Source organism: Notolepis coatsorum (assembly GCF_963971535.1).
Source record: "Notolepis coatsorum genome assembly, chromosome: 8".
Taxonomy (NCBI): domain Eukaryota; kingdom Metazoa; phylum Chordata; class Actinopteri; order Aulopiformes; family Paralepididae; genus Notolepis; species Notolepis coatsorum.
Genome location: NC_140172.1, coordinates 127,266,434 through 127,291,957, shown reverse-complemented (window position 1 = coordinate 127,291,957; position 25,524 = coordinate 127,266,434). Strand labels below are relative to the sequence as shown.

Sequence of the window (25,524 nt, the reverse complement as noted above, 5' to 3'; positions counted from 1 at the left end):
TCATGTCATTGTAGTATATTTCAATGAGGTTTGGGGTTTCCTAATAACACCTATTTTCCATAATCAGGGGTTTACAACAGCTGTTGAGATATGAAGAGGAGGTTGTAGAAGAAATGGAGTTGGATTTCGGTTGGGTAAGAGTTGATGCTCAGAAGTAACAGAGTAATTCTAGTTTTCAGTACTTAGATCCAATGGATGTGTAGTGGCCGCTTGTCACTCCCCAAATGTATTGACAAGCGTCACGATGCACCCACTTAGATAATTTCTTACTCCGTTAACAAAGTTGTGGATGGTTGATAAAGTGGAATGTCCAGGCTGCTTCTGATGTAATTTGCAGGGTTTATTGTCCACAGGAAAGATGATGATGGTTAATGGAACAGTTGTCAGTTGTTTGTTAGGTAAGCAGTTCCAACAATGAAAACAGGTTTGAAAGCGTGAATCCTCTGCAGGTGCATAAATCGCACTGATTAGCAAGATCTCTTATAATAGAGGTGGTGTGCCCTCTAGTGTTCAAACATAAATACAACACCATAATAATACAACGTCTAATATGTCGGTTTTGGCTTCTACAGGATGTGTATTATAATACTGTAATAATAATTCCAATCGATACAATTATTCAAATTCATCTCTTCCATTTCTTTTAAGTCTCGAGGTCAAGAACTGCTACCAGATGGAGTGAATATCCCAGTAACAAAGGTCAATAGGTATGTCTAACAATACAATTTGTTTATGATTGTGATGTCAGTTGCAGAATATCATGGAAATGCTGATGATAAAGCATGGGTCTTCTGTGTCACACACAGGCAGACATATGTTGACCTTTATGTTGATATGGTGTTCAACAAGTCAGTGCAACATCAGTTTGAGGAGTTTGAGAGAGGCTTTTTGGACGGCTGTCCCTCACAAGCATGGAGAATGTTCCACCCTGATGAACTAATGACACTTCTCCATGGCGATGGAGACTTTGAGTGGAAGGAGCTGAGAGAGGTGAAGTTCATACGCTGAAATCAGCTACAGATGTTTTATTTTTTAGATACCCAGATTCTCTGCAACGTCATAACAGAGGTGTGTGAGAGACCAGGGGGCAGAATGCACTTAAATTACATTTTCATCTTTCTTTTTCTGACAGAATGCCAAATATCAAGGCTACACGTCCACAGATGAGGTCGTTCAGAACTTCTGGGTCGTCTTCACAGAGTTCTCTGAGGAGCAAAAGAAGAGTTTCCTCAGTAAGCGCAAAACAATGCAATATGCAGGGTCTTCTTTTGTCACGTTGTGTAATTGACCTATCTCAAGCAAACTTTGCAACAGTTGTGATTGGAGGATCAAGAAAAGAGGGTGGGCTTGAGAGGTCTAAGATAGGTAAAAGGAAAATATTTCTTGTCCATCTTTAATTCTTGTATTATTCATATAGTTATATTCTAAATAGTGCTGTCAGGCGATTACATTTTTTTAATCTAATTAATTACAGGATTTGTAATTAATTAATCTAATTAATCGCATTTGAATCGCATAACCATTTTAGGCCTGATATTCTATATTCTATAATCATATTTCAAATAGCATGTGTCCGGATGGCAGAATTCAGTACTGTATCTACAAAACCTTCTGTTTAATCATCTTCCATTTATTCATTTGCTTAGATTTTTCAGGTCTGGTAAATTTTAGCATGGTGTTATTCACAGTCAAAGATAAAAAAAAAATGTATTGAATTGATATTCTCATTTGGTTCATTACAATTTACTCAAGCCTAGTAACATACACATTATTTCTGACACATGGGAATACATTCCCTGAGATCCATAGATGTCCCTAGAATCAGATAACAAGAACATGCAAATAGCAATTTAAAAAAAAAAATATATCTGTAAATGTTTATTCTACGTTCTTATGGAATTAATGATATTTTTTATTAATTTTTAGTTCATTTTCATAACGCGATAATTTGCTGTGTAATTAATTAATCAAATTAATGCGATAAACTGACAGCCCTAATTCTAAACTCATGGCTTAGAGATCACGACAGCCATAGAAAATAGTAAATTCTTCCAATGACAGGGAATGCCATCCATTCTAAGAATTCACATACCCTACCCATGCCCCCCAGAACCACTCAGTCCGTTTTTGTGAACATGCACCATTCTCTGATGAAGCTAGAACTCAGAGAGGGACAATTTCTGATGTCACCTGGATGTATAATTCAGGGTTGCTCCATAGACAATAACTTCGGGGGCCCATGAAATGTTTATGTGAGCTATAACACGCAAATAAGATTTTATTTTATTTTAAATAAACCTCATTTAAGTGTGAGAACTCAACATTTTATGCCTCCAACAAAATCAGTGGCCCGTTCATTGTCTATGGAGCAGCCTTGGATTCATAAGTACATCCAGGTGACACAATTTGATTGATCACACAATTTGAGGTTTCTCTCTTTTATTTCCAGGTTTAGAAGAGAATGGCCACAGATATTGACTGAACTGTTCTTGGGCACAGGAATAACACAAGTAAATTCTCACAAGCGAATATTTTTATATTGTGCTGTCAGAACAATCCAAAATTTGTAGCTCAATTATTTAATGAGACATTTAACGTCCATTTCGCCAATGTCATCTGCTTTCAACCAGGAAATTTGAACATGAAATGCATATTATAAGCTGATAAATCTAATGATCTATGCACAAAACTGATTTCTTTCTAGCAAATCTCTTAGTTACAACAAGATTGGATGAACTAAGCAGGTTTGTAGCTCAAGCGTTTAAAGATCACTATTGCCTATTACTAGGCATAGTTGCCAGTGCATTAAGTGGTCTGTTGCACATTCCTGTTCAATGCAAGGATCAATATAAGGCAAAAGAGTATGCCGGGAACACTGTTTCTGATCAGAGAAAATGGTCCTTTCCTGTTCTAGTGAGACACTGGAATGCCTAGAGACCTTTTTCACACATCAGGGGACTAATTTGCTTAATCTTTGTGGATCTTTATATTGCAGTGGAAACGCAGACAACAATGGGCTGAAGGAAAGTACCGTAAAATGTAATTTCTGGGACTAAAGGTTCAGGCAAATGTTGGTCAAAATGTGGCTTTTGTGTTCTTCTTCCAGCCTTTCTGACTGGAACGGAGAGGCTGCCGAGAGGGCGCCTGTCCAGACTGCGAGTGACGATCAAGGTCCTTCCCAAGCCTGATCCAGATGAACACTACCCAGAGGCCGAGACCTGCTTCCAGGCCCTGCAGCTCCCCATATACAGCAGTGTCCATGTGCTTCGGGAGAGACTTGTTCACGCCATCACCTATTGTGATGTGATTGGGAAAACCTGAAGGTTCACCTCATTATCGTCACCATACCTGAAAAGGGTCATCTGAGGATGTTAGGAGGCATGGGAAGGGTTACTTATTTCCTATGTTCTGAGTAAGCCACTGACATTTTTTTTTTATTACAGGCTTGCTTTTTGTTCATTTTTAATGGCTTAGGTCACTTGCTTGGTCACTGTTTTTTGTTCCATTGTGTGAATAACTCAATGGTATGGTCGGTTTTAATGGGGTTGCTCTTTTGACTTTTTTGTTGTATTGTGTAAATGTCTTGAAAGTGAGAGCGCGAGTAGCTGTATTGTTCTTCTAGAAGCCCAAGCAAGGCTGCCAACAAAGCATAATAGCAGCTACAGTATACAACGGGAAAGTGTAGTGTCTAGTATATGGGATATATATTGGTATTGTGTAGGCTACTCATTATATTATCATTATTATTACAGTATGTTGTTTGTGTGTATTTCTCAGAATGCCTATTTTGGGACCTTATACCTTTTCTTTTTGTTTAGTCATTTACATTTTTGTTGTTGCTCTTGGTTTTTTAACTGTGGTGAATTATACCATTGTGTGTGTGTTATAGTTGGAGTTCAAGTCCATTTTCCTTTCTTAAATAAATGACAAACATTTACACATATTATTCTTGGTTATACAGTAGTTACTTTTTTCTTTGGTCAACATTTTAAGTAAGGTAACAGACGTTGGTTCAATTTGTGATAAAAGCACCAAATTTGGTACATATTTAGCTTAATATATTTAGAAAATATATGGATATATTGGGGCATTGCAGATTGGCATTCTGGTGACCATGGTAACCATTTCCAAAAATGGCTGCCAGCGGTTACTGGCATAGAACACTTTGGCCACCAAACCTATTGTTTCCATGTTTTTAACACAACAAATAGTATTTACATCCAAGTTAAAGTGAAGAACATGTTTTATTAATATTTCATTTATAATTTCTATATTATTATTTTTTTATATATTTCAACAATTATACAACAATTTACAAAACGGTATCAAACATTTCCCTTTGTATCCCCCCCCCCCCCCCCCCACACACAAAATGGTGATAGGCCTATTGCCCAATTAAACTAGTGATTACAGGGTTCAACTGGCACATTCTCAATCACAGAAGCAGAGGCCTGTGCACTGAAGTGCAGCCTTCTTGCACCTGCAGCACTTTTTGCAACCACTCTTGTAGCCACAAAATATCAGCTCGATTATGATGCTTGTGGCAATGGCGTCCAGTGGGGCTCAAACATTTCTTCTGTCTTCACCCACCCCCAGCAGCACAGGGTCTGGAAGCAGTGTCTTCCCCCAGATGTGACCACCCTGGTAGACCGCTCTCTTGACGTGCTCCACCAGAGCAGCTTGGGTAGGCGAGTTTCCTTCTTGCCTGGTCCACCTTGGTGCAGGTGCTGGTTCTGTCAAAAAGAAGTATGACGAACCTCTCAATAATGTTCATTGCATCATCTGGGATCTCCTTTGGTCCATTTGCCAGCATCAGTAGTGCATCTGTCAGGTGCAGCCTGTCAAAGCATGGAACATTTGCATGCAGCTATTTGGTCGGCTGCCAAGTAGCGAAAGCTCTTGCCAGTTCCGAATGCTAGCCACAGTTCACATCCAGCTGGTAGTTGTGTTATGGCAAACACAGCCAAGACCACAACACCAGTGTTAACAGTGCAAATGAGCAATTGGTGGTGGCCGTGCAGTGCAGCTTGTGATACATGCAGTAGCATACGACTATCTGCTTCTTCATGGCTACATAGGTGCAGCAGGGTGTGGAGATCCTGCAGTGGCTGTGTGCTGAGCACCCCCATCCCATCAGTGAGGACAACCTCATTGTCTTCCTCACTGAACACCCGAGAGAGGACCTTGGATAGGAAGCTGAATAGTTCTGTCTTTGTTACTGTTAAAGGGGAACTCCAACATTTTGGGAAATTAGCTTATTTAACATCTTCCCTGGAGTTAGACAAGAAGATACATACCTTTTTTGTCTCTGTGCGTGCATTTTAGCTTTGGGAATAGACGCTCCGTTAACATAGCTTAGCTTCATCACTGGAAGTGAGGCAGGACAGTAGCCTTACAGTGTATTGCAAGGTCTGACATTGACCAAATTTGATATGCATGACCTTGGTGGGCTCTAGGTCAACTCCTGAAAAGGGGGTCAATGTCAGACCTTGCAATCAAAAGTTAGGGGGCGCACTGAAATTATGGCAAGGGTTATTAGCCCCCTAACTTTTGATTGCAAAGTCTGACATTGACCCCTTTTTCAGTAGTTGACCTAGAGCCCACCAAGGTCATGCATATCAAGTTTGGTCAATGTCAGACCTTGCAATACACTGTAAGGCACTGTAAGGCTACTGTCCTGCCTCACTTCCAGTGATGAAGCTAAGCTATGCTAACGGAGCGTCTATTCCCAAAGCTAAAATGCACGCACAGAGACAAAAAAGGTATGTATCTTCTTGTCTAACTCCAGGGAAGATGTTAAATAAGCTAATTTCCCAAAATGTTGGAGTTCCCCTTTAACCTGCAGAAAGGTCTGCCACTTTCCTGGTATGGCAGCCTTCCCAACCACACGTCTCCTTACACCCTTTCCACGCTTGACTCTTGCTGTGCCTTTCCGAGAGTCATCCTTGTAAGTATCCCAGACGAGGTCCACATGTGACACACTGCACAGCTGAGAAGAGATATATGGGATGAAAACCTGCTGGGCATATTCATCAAATGTCTTGGCACCTGCTGGCTTCATCATCTGAATGATGGCAGCTCCGTCAAGAACTACACGGGTAGCATCAGGGGCTTTAGTCTGAGCTGGAGACAGGTCCTGCTCCAGGCATTTCAGAAGGTCACTCTTGGTCCCAAGTCGTAATCTTCCTCCATCAGAGAGTGATATATTTTGATATTTTATTAGAGTGCTGGTGGCCATGCTTGGTTCTCATGCTGGAAGAAGTCTTCCAGGTTTCCATCTCTTGTTTGACAGCTAATGTAGAGTCGTGAAAACAACTCAACATCACTTTTCATTGATATCAGCTGCTGCTTCTCCTTACTTGCCATCTTTGGCATTGAGCCAACAAACAGTTTCAACCGGTTGCGGTCGATTGTGTCATTAATGGGTTTTGGGTCCCTTTGATTGATTGATTGAATACTTTATTTTGACACAAAAAAACATTTTAAAAGACAAGACAATAACAGTGTCAATAACGCTGGTCAAAAATGGATAAAACACAATAAAGCCAAGGCTTGTTTCCATTGTGGTCCATACATGGAACATAAAAAGGCACAGAAACACAAATGGACATGTACACTGACGTGACAGGACACATTCTAAAAGAAAATTATAAAAACACCTAACCTGACAACTCATAGTTAACTAATGTTAAAAGAAAATCCGCAAACCCTTAAAAGCAACTCATGATAAAAGAAATAAAAGCCAAGTTATGATAAAAGAGATAAAAAAAACATTTTAAGACCAATTTGAGTTGCTGCTGAGCCATGTTTTTAGGGCGGATTTAAATCCGAGAGGGGAGTTCAGAAGTTTTATAAATGTTGGCAGGGCATTCCACATTACCGTAGCCGAGTAAAAAAATGCATCTTTCCCCATGCATGTCCTGACTCGGCGGGACCAGGTCCGTGGGGCTTCCTCTTGTGGCGTGTTTGTGGACATCTCCTACTTTATTAAAATAATTTACTAGGTACTTGGTACCCTAAACAATGGTAATCTGTATGTGCTACCGTTTTTATGTTTTAAGGTGCTTGTCTGTTAACCTGTATGTGCTACTGTTTTTATGTTTTAAATGATGCTTGTCTGGTAACCTGCTATGTGCAACTGTTTCTTCCATCAACTTGCCCAGGGACTACAGATGGAAATGAGGCCTAATGGCTGAATCTAGTACATTTGTTTATGTTTATTAACTCAATCCCCGCCAACAACGATTATATACGTGTTTGGTTGATTGTTTTTCCTTTTTTCCGATATTTGTATTCATTATTCATCCAGGGACCTTGGTGTTACCATAGGGCAGGGGTTCCCAAAGTGGGGGTCGCGAGCCGCTGCGGGGGGGTCGCCAGATGATTAAAAAAATAATAATATTCCAATTTTTTTTTTTTTTATGCAGTCAGGCCACTGAACTTAGAAGCAGGCCAGGCCAGTGTTTCTAGTTGCAGCAGCGCAATAGTTAGATAACCTAGGTGGGGAACAACCAGGAGATCACTGCAACTCACACAAGTTGGAGAACTATCTCTCTCTCTCTCTCTCTCTCTCTCTCTCTCTCTCTCTCTCTCTTGCTCTCACACACACACAAAGGGAGACTGGATTGGTGGAGGCGGGACCCTTACAAAAAACTGTTGTTGCTAATCATTGACACATGCTAGCCTGTAATAATCCCCCCCAGAAAAATCTACTTTGCATTTGATATATTGCAAATATATGCCATCACAAACACTGGCATTTAAAGGGTACAAATAAGTCAGAATGCAGGAAATGAAGTCTTTGTAACAATATATTTCCTGGTGGGGGACCCCCTGCTTAAAAAGTGGCCTGACTGGGGTTATATTTTGCACTATATTTCCTGGCCTGAATGATTTGTCCGGCCCTGGTTAAAAGCCTCCAATGCGTATTAGTGTGTGTGCGTTTTTAAACGGTTGCATGTTTCAACCATACATTTCAATTTATAAAAAATATATATATTATAATAAAAAAAATTTTTTTACCTCTTATAATAGTGGGGGTCGAGGCTCTCTGAGACCGTTATTTGGGGGTCGCAGCCTGAAAAGTTTGGGAACCCCTGCCATAAGGAATGAGTCTGAGGTCGCCAAAGTGCAATACCGGCCGCATCCAGCTAGACGGCGGTATCGAGCACCATTTGTAACCTTGTATCTTGGCCTGTGTAATGGCCAAATGTCTCCAGTTTCACTTTTCCTTGTCGGGCGAGGCGAGCGGTTCTGCCGGTTCCATTGAAACGCGTCAAATATCCCCGATCCATTTGTTGTGTTGGGTTATGCCGTGGACCAAATGGACAATGGATGTACAATCAAACAATTGGAATACTCCCGATCACAGGTAAGGACGATCTGACGTCAATTTTAGCTTGATCCTGCAATGCTTTTATACCAATCGGGCTGATGAGCGTTTTTAGTGTTCAATACGAATGCCGTTACTGACAATCAAATAATCAGAGACCCCCCCCCCTTTCATGCATTCATGATGGAACATAATACCTATGATATAGATTTGATTTAGGAATAATAGCGTGTACAGGCAAGAAACGGCAACATCTATAGTGGAATTGACGTATGAGGCTATACATTTTGGGAATTACCCTAGACCGCTCTAAAACCATACTTATATTCACCACGGTATAACACGGGAACGTATGGATGGAAAAATTACTTCTTTTTCACATATTGAACGATAGATAGGTGATGTCAAATGGGCCATAGTATTGTATCCATAGCTATAATATAGAATATAGTTATAGCTCTACAAACAAGGTGATGCACTCCTATCTTTTAAAGCGTGGCAGTGCTATGACGGGCTCCATCTAATTCCCGGCGGTCAATGAGTTCATGTGCATTGACCCTTTTATAAATAAATAAACAAAAAACTCCCATGCACTCCCCCCCCCCCCCCCCCCAAACGGAGACAATTACTTCGTAATTTTTTTACTACATTTTATTCATATTAAACGTCCATAAATTACAATTGAAATTCAAAAGCATTACATTTAAAAGAGTATGAAATACAATACCACAGCGGTATTCCTCTTCATTTCCATACAGTAGTTTCTGTTGCTTCACGAGTCATCAAAAAATACCTGCCTTTTCTAAGTAAGAGACAAGTGCTTCACACTCCATACGCACACCACTTTACACAACTAACACAATCCAATAAAAAATATAATTAATGTTCATGTATGTTATACTCTTACTCATGTATGTCAGAAATGATTGGTTCGAGACCATAACTTGTCAAACACTAATGCCATTGTTGTTATCCATGGAGTGGGTATTGACTGATGGGAGTGGCTGGCTCTGCGCTGACATCATACCTCAATGACCGCTCCTACCAAGTGTCATGGAGAGGGACCCTGTCGGCCCCCTGCGGACGGGTGTCCCCCAGGGCTCGGTCCTTGGACCCCTTCTCTTCTCCCTCTACACTAAATCTCTGGGTAACATTATCCCGTCTCATGCCTTCTCATATCATTGCTATGCCGATGATACTCTACTCTTCCTCTCCTCCCTCAGATATCCACATCTCTGAGCGGATCTCGACCCGTCTGTCCGACATCTCTGCCTGGATGACGACCAACCACCTCAAACTGAACCTAAGCAAAACAGAATTGCTTCACCTGCCGGCCAAATCCTCCCCCCTGACTGAACTTTCCATCACAGTCGAGAATGCAGCTGTGACCACGTCCCCGACCGCCAAGAACCTTGGTGTTGTGCTTGACGACCAGTTTAACTTCTCCGCTCACATCGCAGCCACAACCAGAACCTGCAGATTCCTCCTGAGCAACGTCAGAAGGATCCGCCCCTTCCTGACAAAATAAGCCACCCAACTCCTCGTCCAATCAACAGTCATCTCCCGCCTCGACTACTACAATGCACTGCTTGCTGGCCTTCCGACCACTGCCACTAAGCCTCTTCAACTCATTCAGAACGCAGCGGCCCGCCTGATCTCAAACCTACCGAAGTCAGCCCATGTCACCCCACTTCTTAGGGACCTGCACTACAGTAGCTCCCCATTGCTGCACGAACCCGCTTCAAGTCCCTCGACCTGGCATATCGTGCGGCGAAGGGAACGGCTCCCGCCTACCTCCGGTCAATGGTCTCTAACTACACCCCTATGCTCTGCGTCTTCTGGCCGCCTCAGACCTACTCCTATCCGAGCTCCGGGAGGGTCATCAAAGAGAGGCCGCCTTTTCTCAGTCCTTGCCCCACAATGGTGGAACGAACTTCCCACCACAGTTAGGACAGCCGAAACCCGTCTAATCTTTCGCCATCGACTAAAGACACACTTCTTCAACCGATTTCTGAATACTTTTTTTTTTATAAAAAAGAATAACCCTAAATAACCTTACTGTCATGCACTTGTCCTAATATACTAACCTACACTGTAGCACTCAACACTTTGATGAACATTGTTACTCAGCTGATAGAGGTGTGCCCTTCCTGATGACTTATCATACAGAACTTGTAAGCCGCTTTGGATAAAAGCGTCAGCTAAATGACAAAATGTTAATGTAAATGATTCAATATTATTCCACAGATGAGTGCTGGGAGGTCAACGGAGGGTCTTTTCTTCAGTGTTGCCTGTCACTCAAAGCTCTTCAGGTCGTTGTAGAGCGCCTGGACGTACGTAAACACACACATTGGGTCTGGCTTGTTTCCCATCATCATCATGTCCTGCACCTCGATGAGACGTATACAGTCCGCCTGCTTCCTGGATGAGGGTGAAGGGAAAACAGCGGTTTAACCCTTTCACTACCACACTACAAAGGGTTAACCCGTTCACTACCACACTGCAAAGGGTTAATGCTTTCACTGCCACGCTGCAGAAGGTAAATGGTGAATTTTTTTGGTGCATTCTTCTATATATTGCTTTTATCCAAATCGCTTTACAATTTATGTTCCTCACACTCACACATTCACACACCGATGGTGGAGGCGACCATGCAAAGTGCCAACCTGCACATCGGGGAGCAATTAAGTGTCTTGCTCAAGGACACTTTGACACGCTGCCCGGGAGGAGCGGGAACCGAACTGGGAACCTCCGGATTACCAGACGACTGCTCTACCTCGCCCCCCAGAAGGTTAACCCTTTCACTACCACACTGAAAAGGGTTAACCCTTTCACCGCCACACTACAAAGGGTTAACGCTTTCACTGCCACACTGCAGAAGGTTAACCCTTTCACTAACACTGCAAAGGGTTAACCCTTTCACTACCACACTACAGAAACTTAACCCTTAAAGAGAAGCCGCCTATTCTCAGTCCTTGCCCCACAATGGTGGAATGAACTACCCATCCCAGTTAGGACAGCCGAATCCCGTCCAATCTTTCGCCGTCGACTAAAGACTCACTTCTTCAACCATTATCTGAAATGATTAAAAAAAAAAAAAAAAAAAAAAAAATTAAAATCTAACCCTGACTAACCTTACTGTCATGCACTTGTCCTAATAAACTAACCTACACTGTAACACGCAACACTTGATGAACATTGTTACTCAGCTGATAGAGTTGTACCCTTCTTGCTGTCTTGTCGTACAGAACTTGTAAGTCGCTTTGGATAAAAGCGTCAGCTAAATGACTAAATGTAAATGTAAATGTAATGTCACTACCACACTACAGAAGGTTATAACCATTTCACTACCACACTACAGACGGTTATCAGGCCATAGAACATGTCTGTGTGTACATTCTAGAATTCCTAGAATGTCTGAACCAGAATTACAACTTAATTTGGGTGTAAGAGCTCGCATAAACATTTGATGGCTTCATAAAGTCATGTCGAGCAGTCCTGGGTTTTACACTTGCTGATGTATCTGTTCTCTTGCTGATTTCTAGCAGTTCTTGTGCTGATCTGATTTCTATCTTTAGGAGAGAGCGGTACACGTTCACAAATACTGCCTGAGTCGGCTGACTGAAAGAGAGAAGTGAGTGTTAAAAATGACAAGGAGTAAGGAGACACCTGCACACTCTTCACTAGCTGAGTAGTAGCTATTATTCACTGCTAATGCAAGAAGGTTCCAGACAAAAAAACATTGCATTAGCGATACATGATTGTGAGCGAGTGAAGACAGTGCGCTGGTGCCCTTTACTCAGTTCTGTATCGTTAGTGGCTTAGCTTGGCATCGCTACTGCACTATCTCGCGTACGTGCACGCGTACTGAATAAACCACAAATGTACCTCTAATACCAGTATTAGTCTGACCACACCCCTCATCAGCTTACCTTCATAAGCAGGTGTGTGGTCACCTGCTCTCCTCCTTCTCGCTTTCACCACAAGGAAGAAGTGCCTCGGTAGATCCCCACACTTGACACCATGATGGAAGAAATTGGATTAGGAACAGCTTGGGAAACAAGGATACGTTGACATCATATCTTTATTTTCTCTCTCACTATTTTCGAGAAAATACGGCGATATTGTCTTCGTACTGGAGTGTCTAGAAGATGATGATCATTCTAAAAACCCTCCACCGGTTTTCGTATTGGGAGCACGCCGCTGCATGCTTCTCAACTGCAGTTCCTTGCTGTGTTTGTTGGGGTGAAACCTGTCAGGCCACAGCTGAACTGTCGGACATGCCGCTGTTGTGAGGAGCGGTGCGTTCCAGGTTGGGTGAGTAGTGTTTGCTGGCGGGCTCCACTTGTCTGTTAGTGCTATGGGGGCTACTTGACAAAGTTTATGGAAACCGGCCCCAGGCTAGGGTCCTTTGTTTAGCCGCCTAGGCGACAGAAGGCCTTGGTCTGGCGACCATTATAGTTTTAACTAGTGGGCCGCGACCATTGACACTGGTGATCCCTGTGTTTTCTGGACGAGTGGATTCTCTCTGTCACCGTGTTAAGACCCCATCTTTCATATCCAAATGAGAGTATTCCTTCACGAGGGGATATGTGCATGTAATGTGCGATAGCGGCAGATTCATGTTCAAAGTCAGCTATACAGGCCAGTTGGTACTGTGCTGATTCCGCCGGACGTGGTAATGTCACCGTTGTGAAGCGGTGTTGACGTCTTGTTTTCTCTTTTCTCTTAAAAAGTGAGGAGGGGTTCAGAACGGCGGCCTGTCTGGGTGAGTGTTATGTCATTGTTTACATGTTCATAGCTTACGGTTAGCCGGTCAGTGGCCTGGCGCGGGGTAGCTTAGCTTCTCGCGCGCCGCCGGGAGCTCGCTTCTGATCGCGTGCGTCGTTAGATCGGCGTCTCGCGAGCGGAAGCAATAGCACCCGAACGGTTGGAGCAGCCGTTAGCTTGATGCTATTCTGTTGAACGTGCTTTGATTTTAACATGTTTTACACTCTTGACCACGACGTCATCCTTGACAGGGGATGTTCGTCGACCCTGCCCTGTGCCTGGACGGGGATTGCGTCAACAAAGAGGACCGTAGCGACTGGTTGGAGCGGCGACGCTGCCCGGATCGAACAACACAGGACGGCTGTGTTCTACGGTGTCTTGTGACTGCACTTCGCTGATCTGCGTTCCGGGTAGGTACGGGGTTGGCCAGACCTCATAACACGTCTTCTGGTTTTACTTTGCTAAATGTATTGTGAATAACGGTGTTTTTTCCCAAAACGTGTGTTGTTGCAATGCATTTGGGATACGTTGCGGGTTATGTGTGAGCTGTTTTTGTCACTGGCAGTTAGCTTCTCCGTGCAGATCGTGATGTATTGATCTGGTTGTTGTGTGAGGAACATCATGGTGTTTATGTGTACCGTGTACTCACTACTAAGGCAACTAACCTATGAAGCTATGCTTGGTGACAAGTGAGTAAAAGAATGTTCTTTCTCAGACTGTAATGACAATGAACAGTGAGTTCACACATTAACAGGTTTTCCTGTTTTAACTGGCCGTATTGAGGGTAAAATAGGAGGATTGTGTTTTCCCCCCCGGTTCCCTGGGGACTTTATCACCTCCTATCAGACATGTTGTGCATTAATTGTGTCTTTTGTGTGGTAGGGATACGATGTAACTCTTAGCTTGATTGCTGAGGTTGTGCTAAATCTGCTGGAGAAACTTATTTCCTAAAGGGAAATTGGTTTGGTTGCTGTCATGTGTGCTTAGCAAGGCCTGTGGTCGATACTAATCAAGAATGATGTATTCTCTCATTGTGAAAAAAACGGCGTTCCTCTGTTGAGTGTTTTTGCCATTTTTTGTAGGTGATGATGGGTTGTGTGTGTCATGTGACCTACAACTGGGTTGTACTGGCCACAGAAGCACATGTGTATGTTGGACCGGGGTTCTTAGAGCCCTCTCTATTCTGTGTTTTTCCTTAGTAAAAATCAGATAGCAGGTTAGCTCGTGCGCTGTGTGGAGCTGTGAAACGCTTCATAGAGCTGACTATGACTGTGTCATATTCTCTTTTTGTCGTTACGTCGTATCATGGGTGTGGGGTCGTAAAGGGGTGAACTGGTAACCTTTCCTCTCCCCATTGTTCTGTCGGTCAGGGGTACACCCCCTGTCCTTCAAGGTTCCCGTCACGTGGCGGTTCGGCACGTTACGGGGGGGGGGGGGGGGGGGGGGGGAGGGAGTTCCTGGTCCCACGGCCTGGTATATTGGGCGTGTGCACCGCAGGAATTCCCCCGCCATAGAGTACGTCACCGTGCGCGTCTCTGTTGGTAGGACTTCCGTGTGCTGTTCAGGTCCATGTGATGGATCTGTTTTCAGGGGGGGTGGTCAGGGCTCCTCCTCACCAAGCGCCTACTCAGGCCTTCTGTGAGTTCGGACTCCTTCTTCCATGTGAGGAAGCCTCCATCAGAGTACAGAGCCTTCCTCCTCAGATTGTCAAAGTGAGTGGACCCTCTAGAAGGGTCCTTTTCTATTGTATGTATATTCGATTCAATTCGTTTATTGAGTGTGTATGGGTTCGGTGCCTCTTCCCCGGAGGCCCTAAAACCAGTTTTTTACATGGCTCAAGGTGCAATATATTCTTTTCAATCTGTACAGCTCGCGTGGGAAGTCTCTCTGGGGATCCCCGTCTCTTTCCTATGGGAGGGTGGTGGGATGTAAAAATGTGAACATTTTTTACCCCGGCTGTGTAGACTGGGATACATACTGTTGATGCTTCCTTCTTTCTATTCCAGAAGTGTTGGAGTTAGGGAGTGTCACACCCCTCTTGTCGTTCCCCTGGGCGCCTTGGGGATTCAATGACAGGTCTAAATAGCCTGTTCATTGATGGGGGTGTGTCCCGACGCACGTATAGTGCTAGCTCGCTGTAAACAGGCGATTGACTGGCACGCCTTGGTTGCTTGTGGTTGAAACAGCGTTTTTATAAAGCAACTGAGATGGGGGTTTTTCCTCTTCCGGCGACCACATCCCATGACCTGGGTGGGTTGTCGACGGATTCTCGTTCATGTCTGGGGGATGATGACGGGATGGATCTGAACATATGTAGTGGGGTCTCACGCCCTTGGGGTGGGCCACCAGGCGCGGTTCGTCCGAACGTCTGGGTGGCGCCTTCTTTTCATGTTAAGATCAACACGCATATCTGCCCTTCTCCTGGAGTAGGCATGTCGGCGTGGTTAGGGCACGGGACTGGTTCTGGTCACGCTGGTCCAGATCAGTTGAACCCGTTGTCCGCCGGGGATGCAGATCTGCTGTTCTGGTACCCTGAGGGACTTGGGCTTTTTTCAGGGGGAAAAATGCCAGGTCGGTCTGGGTGTCACAGGGTTAAGCGCTATGGAGACCCTGGTTGGGTATGTTTTTACTCAGCACTGTCGTCATGGCTTACAGCCATGCCATTCTGTACGCGCTCGATCTCGTCGGATCTCGGCCGCTACACAGGTTGGTCCTGGTTAGTACTTGGTTGGGAGACCGCCGGGGAATACCAGGTACGGTGTGCTTAGGGGCTGGTTCTCCATTATTTTTCGCTCCTCTCTCACGCATGGCGAAGAGGGGCCTGTGGGGGTGGTTTTTTGACCTCCTCTGGTGACCCTGTGCTTCCCGTACCGCCAGGCCCGGTCCGAAGTGATGTTTGCGACCCGTAGGCCTGGGTTAACCCTTTTTGGAAACTGAAACACTTGTACTGCGGTATAGCCGGTGTATACCCGCAGGTGTGTTTTGGAGTTTTTTCTTGAGGGGTTATAGGAACAACCACCGCATTGGGTAACACCGAGGTGGTTGATTCCCTGGTGTGTTGGAGCAGTGTCAACTCCCGGGTTCACCGTTTGAGGGTGCCCCTGCACGTTCATGACGTCTGCCAATCGTGTCAGCCTTCTCTGCCTCGACCCCTCTGGGTGGGGGTTGTTAAATGGAGGCTTGGTCATGCAACACCGCCAGCTTACGCTCCTTCCGCCGGGGTGGCTGTGTTCAGCTGTCCCCTCTGGCGCCTGTCTCGTCCGCAGTCTCCAGGCTAGGGTTAACAGCCTGTTGCCTGGTTTTTCCCCGGTGCGCTGCCTGCTTCTGTTGGTTAACCTTTTTTGTGTGCTTACGGCCATGCTGACTGCCTATTCTGCAGGGTCAGTGTGCCAGGCGGTGTACTATTGGGGGGACGGGGCCCGCTCGGCTTACGGCCATACCGACCTGAACACGCCCGATCTCGTCCGATCTCGGAAGCTGGGCAGGTTCTGGCCTGGTTGGTTCCGCCTGGGAATACCAGGTGCAGTAACTGAGGGGCCTTTGTCCGAATACGCTGGCGATGTGGGGGGCGGGGCACTACATGCCCACCTGGTGGGGTCTTGATGCTGGCATCATGGACTTCTCCGGGCCCCCATTCTAGGGAGTCCAGTCCTTTTGGTGGGTCTGGGTCTTCCTTCGTGCTCCGCTGCTACGGCCTTGCCACGGGGTTGGGTTTGCCCTTGACCCCGTGATTCTGGGGGCAGTAACGAGGTTGTTCCTCCGTTCGTTCCCGGGTGGCATGCGGGTTGTGCGTGTGTGTAGTCGTGGGGTCAAGCCACGGTCTGCTCACCCTGTGCGTTGAGTTGCTTGAGTGCCTCTTCGCACGGTCGGGTCCGTCGCCCTCCCGTGACGTCCCTAATAGGGGGGCTACCCTCCATTAGGGGGGGTCGGGGGGGCTCGGCCCTCCCTGTTCTGATGGTTTTGGGGGGCTGTCAGCGGGGTGTATTTGTCAGCCAAGTGGCTCCGCTTGGCCTCCCTTGTGCAGTAGCGATGCCAAGCTAAGCCACTAACGATACAGAACGTTAGGTTATGACTATAACCAAGTTCTGTTAGTTAGGGGCGATGCTTGGCATCGGACGGCCGCTGCAGCCCTTGTCCTCACCTTGTGGTGAAAGCTTGGGAAGGAGGAGAGCAGGTGACCACACACCTGCTTATGAAGGTAAGCTGATGAGGGGTGTGGTCAGACTAATACTGGTATTAGAGGTACATTTGTGGTTTATTCAGTACGCGTGCACGTACGCGAGATAGTGCAGTAGCGATGCCAAGCATCGCCCCTAACTAACAGAACTTGGTTATAGTCATAACCTAACGTTCTGCTCCGCCAACACACCTGTCACTGAGACTATTATTATTCAGTGCAAGAGATGAACAATTCAATCGATTCAAAGTGACCGTTCCTCCTTCATCATTTTTATATGCGGTCCACACAATCTCATGCCAGAAGCTTTTCAGTGTTTGAATAGTCGTGGGGGATTAAATTGACGTTGAGTATACAATTATACAATTACTCAAAGTGACGTTGAGTATACAATTAAAAGAGATAGAATAACACAAAGATAAAGATTAAAAACAAGTGATCAGAAAGACAAAATCCAGATAAAACAAGATAAAAACAGGAAACAAGAAACAGGAAAAGCAGACTAAAAGCAATTACAAAATGACATAGAAGAGTATCAAACTTAAAAGTGCATTGAAGTGTGTTCCAAGATTATAGTTAAAAGAGAAAGCAGTTTTTCCAGAATTAGAACAAGCTCTGCGAACCTTAAAGGAAAACTCCAACATTTTGGGAAATTAGCTTATTTGCCATCTACCCTGGAGTTAGACAAGAAGATACATACCTTTTTCTTCTCTGTGCATGCAGTAGGAGTAGGAAGACGCACACTGTTAGCCTAGCTTAGCGTCAGTCACTGGAAGTAGGTTCCTCCATTAGCCTAGTTCCCAACGTCTTCCTACTCCTACTGCATGCACAGAGAAGACAAAGGGTATGTATCTTCTTGTCTAACTCCAGGGTAGATGGCAAATAAGCTAATTTCCCAAAATGTTGGAGTTTTCCTTTAAGCATGAGCAAGTCATTTGAGTGAGGTTGATAGAATCCAGGATCCATTCACCCAACACCGATACAGACCCTTGCTGGCAGCGATCTTGCCCACTTACTCTGCGGTGGTGAAGGCCTGCTCAAAGTTCTGTCTGCGGTTGGCAGGGTTCAGCGCGTCGTAGTCAAAGTCCAGTGGGAAGAAGGAGTGGACCAGGGCGCAGAAGGCCATGCCATCACACCAGCTGGAGGAGAAGTTCTGGAGGTCTATGTTCTGGTGGTGAGAGAGGTAATGGTGGTTGCTGGTGAGAATCTAACGTGATCTACGATACAATAATAACCTGTGATTCAGGAATCCATATACAGGGGAAACTGAGTGACATCCCTGGAGCCGGTGACGTTAGCTGTAACTGAGGGGTACAATTCCCTGACTGTATTGTTAGATATGATATTTAATACCACTACCTCATGTACTTTAACTTCTGGCCACCCAGTACAAGATATAAGTATGATGAACACTTTCCCACCTGATGAAACGAATCCACACAAATGTACCAAATCGAAGGTTTAATACAGCAAAAGGTGTATACAACGATCACTTAATTACATTTATGATTTGAAATATGAAATATGCACTTTTATGGCAAATGAGTATTCGTATTCGTACAGTAGGTAAATCAACATTGAATGTCCAATCTCTGGTTACGCAGGGAGTAAGTATACAACCTGGAATATTTAGGAAAACGATAGCGATGGTACTTAAATGATTATAGCTGGATACACTAAGGGGGGGGGGGGTCCCGCTGGTTGTAAGACAGTAGGAGGGGGGGGTTAGAGAAGCCGCTGGCGGTATCCCATCTGGCCGACGGTGTCTTGGGAGAATCCAAAGTCTTGGACACGGTGCCCACAGAACCTCGGACCGCAGACGAATACAGCTGGACCCTCTGTGGACGGTAGCTGCCGGTCCACAACGGAGAGACGTGAGGCGACCTCACTGGTGTCGAGCGCCGTCTCACCTGGAGTCCTCTCCGGGGGGTAGTTCCAACACTCCGCAGTGTTGGCCTTTATCCATGGAATAATCAAAGCACACAAAGCATAATCCAAGCCGTGGAAGGCTCGCCGTCGTCCGGGTAGAGTAATCCAATATACAGGTCCAGTCGCTCGTGGCCCGGAGCTCCTCGGATGCAATCACCACTAGGGGTCTGACCAGCCTGGTTAAGCGTCCAGATAACGTCAGGAACGATGGGGGTACTGATAACTTTAGAACTCTAACCGAACGATGCACCATACATAAATAGACTATTATTAGCTTAATAGAATACGTCCAACTCGACGGTATAGTGCCAACTATGACTATTCAACTATTAATCTACACGATATCTCAATGCCTATTCTGGGCCAAGTAGGCCTTACTACACCGCACGTGCGTCGTGGGGAGGCTTTGCGTCTGTCACTCTGTTGGAGGGTAAAGAACTGGACTAAAGGAAAGTTCTACTTTACTTGCGCCATATATATATGCGCTATGAACAAATAGTACCATTCGTATTTCGCCCGACATATTCCTGCGCGGAACCGGGGCTTGCCACGACATGTTAGGCGGCACGATTGAACTTGGACCTAGGGGTATGGCAACCTGGCGCCAGGTTCTCGTCCAATGGTAGAATGAAACTATTATGGGCTGTTTAGTAGACTAAAGGGATATTCAATGCATATTGTACAAGGAATATACAGGGGATATCAAACGATATACAAATACAATTAAATATATATATATAAATAAATATACATATTCGGTTTAATCTGATCCTTCACAACAGCCGCCCCCTAATTAGTCCCACCTAATTAGCTAAGCAGAGACAGATTAACCGCACTGTCTACCACTCAAGGTCCGCTGTAAGGGTCAGTCAACTCACAAAGTCATGGGGTCATGGTCATCATCGATAGTATCTGGGAGTCGGGGCAGTTCTATGAGCCTCGCCACGGGACGTGTGTAGGTGCGCCCTTGGACGAGTACTTCAGCTGCTCGGACCTTGCCATCGGCACCGGTGATCACTTTGCTTACGCGGCCAGCCGGCCACATAGCTCTGGGTAGTGACTGGTCAATAATCATGACGACTGTTCCTTCTGTCAAATTGTCTCTCTCTTTTACCCACTTCTGGCGGGTCTGTAGAGACGGTAGGTAGTGAAGTAGGAAGCTGCTCCAAAACTTGTCAGCTAGTACTTGGCTGTACCTCCACATTCTTCGGCCGTTCGCTTCTTCAGGCCTGTACATTGTCTGGGGTAGCGCGGGGTCCAGCCGCCCCATTAGGAGTGTGTTGGGGGTGACTGGGTCGACATCTGCTACATCACTGGAGACGTAACCGAGGGGCTTTGAGTTCAATACTCCCTCGATCTCCGTGAGGACTGTCATTAAGACTTCCTCCGCCACAGTCTGGGCTCCAAGTACGGCGTACAGGGCTGTCTTTATAGAACGTACTTCTCGTTCCCAGGTTCCACCGAAGTGGGGTGCGTTCGGGGGATTAAACTGGAAGTCAATCTGGGCTGGAGCGAGGTGGGTCTTAAGTTCTGGGCCCATAGCTTGGAAGCTCTCTCTCAGCTCTCTTTCTCCGCCTTTGAAGTTGGTCCCGTGATCAGACAACAATGTAGACGGTTTTCCTTTCCGTGATGTGAATCTCCGGAAGGCCATAAGGAATGAGTCTGTGCTCATGGTCGGAAGGAGCTCGATATGTATCGCTCTGGTGGTCATGCATTTGAATACAATACCCCACCGCTTCTCGGTGCCTCTTCCTCTCTTTATATACAACGGGCCAAAGCAGTCCATGCCTGTGGAGTGGAATGGCTTGTCACCGATTCGGAGGCGACAGGGGGGTAAGTCAGCCATCCGTGGTATGCTGGGCTGCGCGCGCCACTTACGGCAGTCTAGACAGGTTCGCTGGAAGCGCCGTACTGCTTCTCTCCCTTGCAATATCCAATAACGACGTCTGATCTCCGCGAAGACTCTCTCTGCTCCTGCGTGGTGTACATCCTCGTCGTATTTCTTTATGATCAGCTCTGTGACCTTGTGTCGGCTGTTCAAGACGATCGGGTGCTTAATGTCATCTGGTAGATCGGGGGCTCTCCGCAGGCGACCACCCACTCTGATGAGATTATGGGCGTCACTCTCTGGTGCCAGGTGAATCAGTCTGCTGTCTGATGGGACGGGGTTTCCTCCCTGTAGACAGTCTAGCTCATCGGGGAACGAGTCTCTCTGGGCTCGTTGTAGTAGAAGAAGTTCTGCTTCTTCGTAGTCAGCTGCTGACATGTCAGTGGTGGACTGAATCTCTGGGTGGTGCCGCAGGAATGTTCTTTGCTGCGCACTCTCTAGGGTAATGCAGTCATCTATGTTGGGGTCTGTGGAGGCGACAGTGCTCAGTCCACAGAACATAGGTTTCTTGTTCTCAGCCTCCTCGTTACTTGCTTCCCTCGGGGTGGGCGTAGGCCAATCTCCTTCCGGGAGCTTGAGGAATTCTGGTCCGTCGCTGTAGATGTTGCGACGGGTTAGGTCATCCAGAGACATTCCCCGGGTGATGACGTCAGCTGGGTTGTGTTTGGTGTCCACATACCGCCAGCTTGCTTCTTCTGTTAACTCTTGAATCTCGGTGACTCTGACTCCCACGAAGACTTTGTATCTGCATGAATCAGACTTGATCCATGTGAGTACTGTCGTGGAATCTGACCACAAGATTGTTCTATGCACCGGAATGGTGAGTTCACGTTGGATTAACGTGGCTAGATGCGCTCCTGCGAGGGCTGCGCAGAGCTCTAGACGTGGGATAGATTGTTGCTTACGTGGGGCTATTCTTGAGCGGGCCAGGATGAAAGCAGTGTGTATCTTTCCTCCCATCTCTTGGGCACGCAAGTAGGCCACCGATCCGTAGGCTACTTCGGAGGCGTCGCTGAAGACGTGTAGCTCAATCTCGCATGTCTCTGGCCTCATTGTGGATGGGAAGTAGCTGCGGCGTATATTGACACCTGGGAGTGAGCGGAGTTCCGTCTCCCACTCTCTCCATGTTGAGGCAAGGTGTGCGGGTATTGGGTCGTCCCAGCCCTGGTCCTTGTCCCATAGTGCTCGTACAATCATCTTTGCCCTGGTGGTGTAAGGTAGAATACATCCCAACGGGTCATATTGTCTGGCGAGTGTTCTGTACACACTCCGTCTGGTGGTCGGTATCGCCGCCGACCTTCCCTGCTCTGGAGCCAAGGGTTTGTGTCTATAGTGGAGCGAGTCTGTTTTGAAGCGCCAGACTAGTCCTAGTGTCATTTCTTGGGCTTCTCCTGGGATTGTCGCCATCCAGGTCTCGCTGCTGGCAGCCTTGTCCGCGGAGGAGAGGCTGCGCAATACGTGCGGGTCACTGCTGGCCCACTGCCTGAGATCAAAGCCGCCTTTGATCAGGGAGGCGCGTAACTTGATTAGGAGAGCCTCGGCTTCTTCTTGAGTCGAGACGCTTTGTAAACAGTTGTCCACGTAGAAACTGTTCTTCACACTGTGTTGGACCTCTTCATCTGCTGCTGGGTCCTCTTGGTCTCTCTGTGGGCTGGTACCGGCAGGGCACCATAGCCAGCTGGTCCAGGTGCTATTCCTCGGGGCTGGTCGTGCGTCGTGCTCACCCGTGAATAGAGTCGGGGGTCTGTAGCGCAGCGCCGCGGGGTTATAGCCTGGACTGTATGGGACCTCCTGGTCCGGTGGAGTACTGTGCTGTCGTCGGGCTTGGTTCTCCTCCTCTCCCTCTTCTTCCTCTATCAGATCTTCCAGATCCTGTAATCGTTTATCTTGCTTCTCCGCAGTGTATGCCGCTCCTTCCTTGTAGCTGGGTCTCGCTTGGACCGGTCTGGGAAGGGGGTCTGCGGGGGGTATAGGCTTTGTCTGTTGGTCAAGTTCAGGGTCGCTTGCTCGTTTAGGAGGCGCTGCTCTTGACTGTTGTCTCGACGAGTTCCTTGAACCCCTGGTGGAGGGAGAGGGTGTTGCCCTGGGGATCATCAGCCGCTTCCTTAGCTGCGCCATTAACTTGTCGCGCTCGGCTTGTAGTCTGTCGCGCTCGGCTTGGCGCTGGATGAGATCGATGTTGCGCTCTGCTTCTCTTTGGGCATAGTCAGCGGCGCGCTGGGCTTCGGCTGCGGCGCGCTCTGCTTCTCTTCGGGCATAGTCAGCGACGCGCTGGGCTTCGGCGGCGGCGCGCTCTGCTGCGGCGGCGGCGCGGTCTGCTGCGGCCCGGTCTCTTACCATATTAATTTCCGTCTGAAGGCGTCTCATCTCCCGGCGTCTCATCTCCCGGCGTATGCGCTCTTCTTCGCTCCGTCGCTGCGCTTGGAGGCGTTCTCTTTCAATAGTAAAATGTTCGTGCTCGCTAAGCGCCTGTGCTTGGAGACGGTCGCGTTCACCCTGAAGTCGATCGCGTTCGGTAGAGGCTGTCAGGCGGACGAGGAACGCCTGTTGTAGCATCCTCGCCGCTTCTCTGGGGGAAGGCGGTTGTGGAGGTGAGCCGCTCCTGCGTGAGCCGCTCCTGGGGGTACTCGTTGGGGAGTCCTGGAGCTCTAGTTCCTCGGCGCTCTCCTCCTCTTCTTCCGTGCAGAGTTCTCTCTCTGTAGGGTTGTCTTCCTCCCGGGGCTGGTCGGGGACTACTTCTTGGGTAGTGGCGGGGGGTAAAGGCATGTCAATTCCCTCCTGGTCCCCACCGTGAGCTTGGTCAGTTACATTAGGACCTACTAGGGCCTCTGTGGTCGGGGAAACCTGGTCGTTAAGGTCAGACATAATTTTACTTTCTACTTTTACCGCGTTTACCGTTTGTCGAAGGCTAGGTAGTTGACTGACAGTGTAAGCCTCTAAGTACTGAGGTGTCTGTCGTCTGCGCCGCGGGCGTTCTAGGTTAGGAGGATCGTTTCGTGGAGTGTTCATCATAGGCCATTTTGATATTAATAACACTATATTAATATTACACTAGTTACCCTCCGGCTCGAAGGACCAATTGTAACTGAGGGGTACAATTCCCTGACTGTATTGTTAGATATGATATTTAATACCACTACCTCATGTACTTTAACTTCTGGCCACCCAGTACAAGATATAAGTATGATGAACACTTTCCCACCTGATGAAACGAATCCACACAAATGTACCAAATCGAAGGTTTAATACAGCAAAAGGTGTATACAACGATCACTTAATTACATTTATGATTTGAAATATGAAATATGCACTTTTATGGCAAATGAGTATTCGTAGGTAAATCAACATTGAATGTCCAATCTCTGGTTACGCAGGGAGTAAGTATACAACCTGGAATATTTAGGAAAACGATAGCGATGGTACTTAAATGATTATAGCTGGATACACTAAGGGGGGGGGGGGGGGGGGTCCCGCTGGTTGTAAGACAGTAGGAGGGGGGGGTTAGAGAAGCCGCTGGCGGTATCCCATCTGGCCGACGGTGTCTTGGGAGAATCCAAAGTCTTGGACACGGTGCCCACAGAACCTCGGACCGCAGACGAATACAGCTGGACCCTCTGTGGACGGTAGCTGCCGGTCCACAACGGAGAGACGTGAGGCGACCTCACTGGTGTCGAGCGCCGTCTCACCTGGAGTCCTCTCCGGGGGGTAGTTCCAACACTCCGCAGTGTTGGCCTTTATCCATGGAATAATCAAAGCACACAAAGCATAATCCAAGCCGTGGAAGGCTCGCCGTCGTCCGGGTAGAGTAATCCAATATACAGGTCCAGTCGCTCGTGGCCCGGAGCTCCTCGGATGCAATCACCACTAGGGGTCTGACCAGCCTGGTTAAGCGTCCAGATAACGTCAGGAACGATGGGGGTACTGATAACTTTAGAACTCTAACCGAACGATGCACCATACATAAATAGACTATTATTAGCTTAATAGAATACGTCCAACTCGACGGTATAGTGCCAACTATGACTATTCAACTATTAATCTACACGATATCTCAATGCCTATTCTGGGCCAAGTAGGCCTTACTACACCGCACGTGCGTTGTGGGGAGGCTTTGCGTCTGTCACTCTGTTGGAGGGTAAAGAACTGGACTAAAGGAAAGTTCTACTTTACTTGCGCCATATATATATGCGCTATGAACAAATAGTACCATTCGTATTTCGCCCGACATATTCCTGCGCGGAACCGGGGCTTGCCACGACATGTTAGGCGGCACGATTGAACTTGGACCTAGGGGTATGGCAACCTGGCGCCAGGTTCTCGTCCAATGGTAGAATGAAACTATTATGGGCTGTTTAGTAGACTAAAGGGATATTCAATGCATATTGTACAAGGAATATACAGGGGATATCAAACGATATACAAATACAA

The 25,524-nt window shown here is 46.8% G+C and overlaps 2 protein-coding genes across 2 annotated transcripts in view; one reads left to right on the top strand and one right to left on the bottom strand.

The window, feature by feature from the left end:
• The window catches only part of LOC311233556 (putative E3 ubiquitin-protein ligase HERC3), a gene marked incomplete at both ends in the record, with an annotated part of 55,108 nt that extends 54,100 nt beyond the window's left edge, over positions 1-1,008 (top strand). Inside the window, 3 exons of the mRNA XM_084320524.1 lie at positions 68-134; positions 649-707; positions 807-1,008. Coding sequence (XP_084176650.1) covers positions 68-134; positions 649-707; positions 807-1,008 — 328 coding nt within the window. The remainder of the gene's footprint in view (positions 1-67; positions 135-648; positions 708-806) is intronic.
• Positions 1,009-10,593: 9,585 nt separating this feature from the next.
• Positions 10,594-25,524, bottom strand: part of LOC311233555 (uncharacterized protein) — a gene marked incomplete at its 5' end in the record, with an annotated part of 48,433 nt that continues 33,502 nt past the window's right edge. The window contains 2 exons of the mRNA XM_084320523.1: positions 10,594-10,753; positions 18,296-18,447. Of these exons, the coding sequence (XP_084176649.1) occupies positions 10,627-10,753; positions 18,296-18,447 (279 nt within the window). The 3' untranslated portion in view covers positions 10,594-10,626. The remainder of the gene's footprint in view (positions 10,754-18,295; positions 18,448-25,524) is intronic.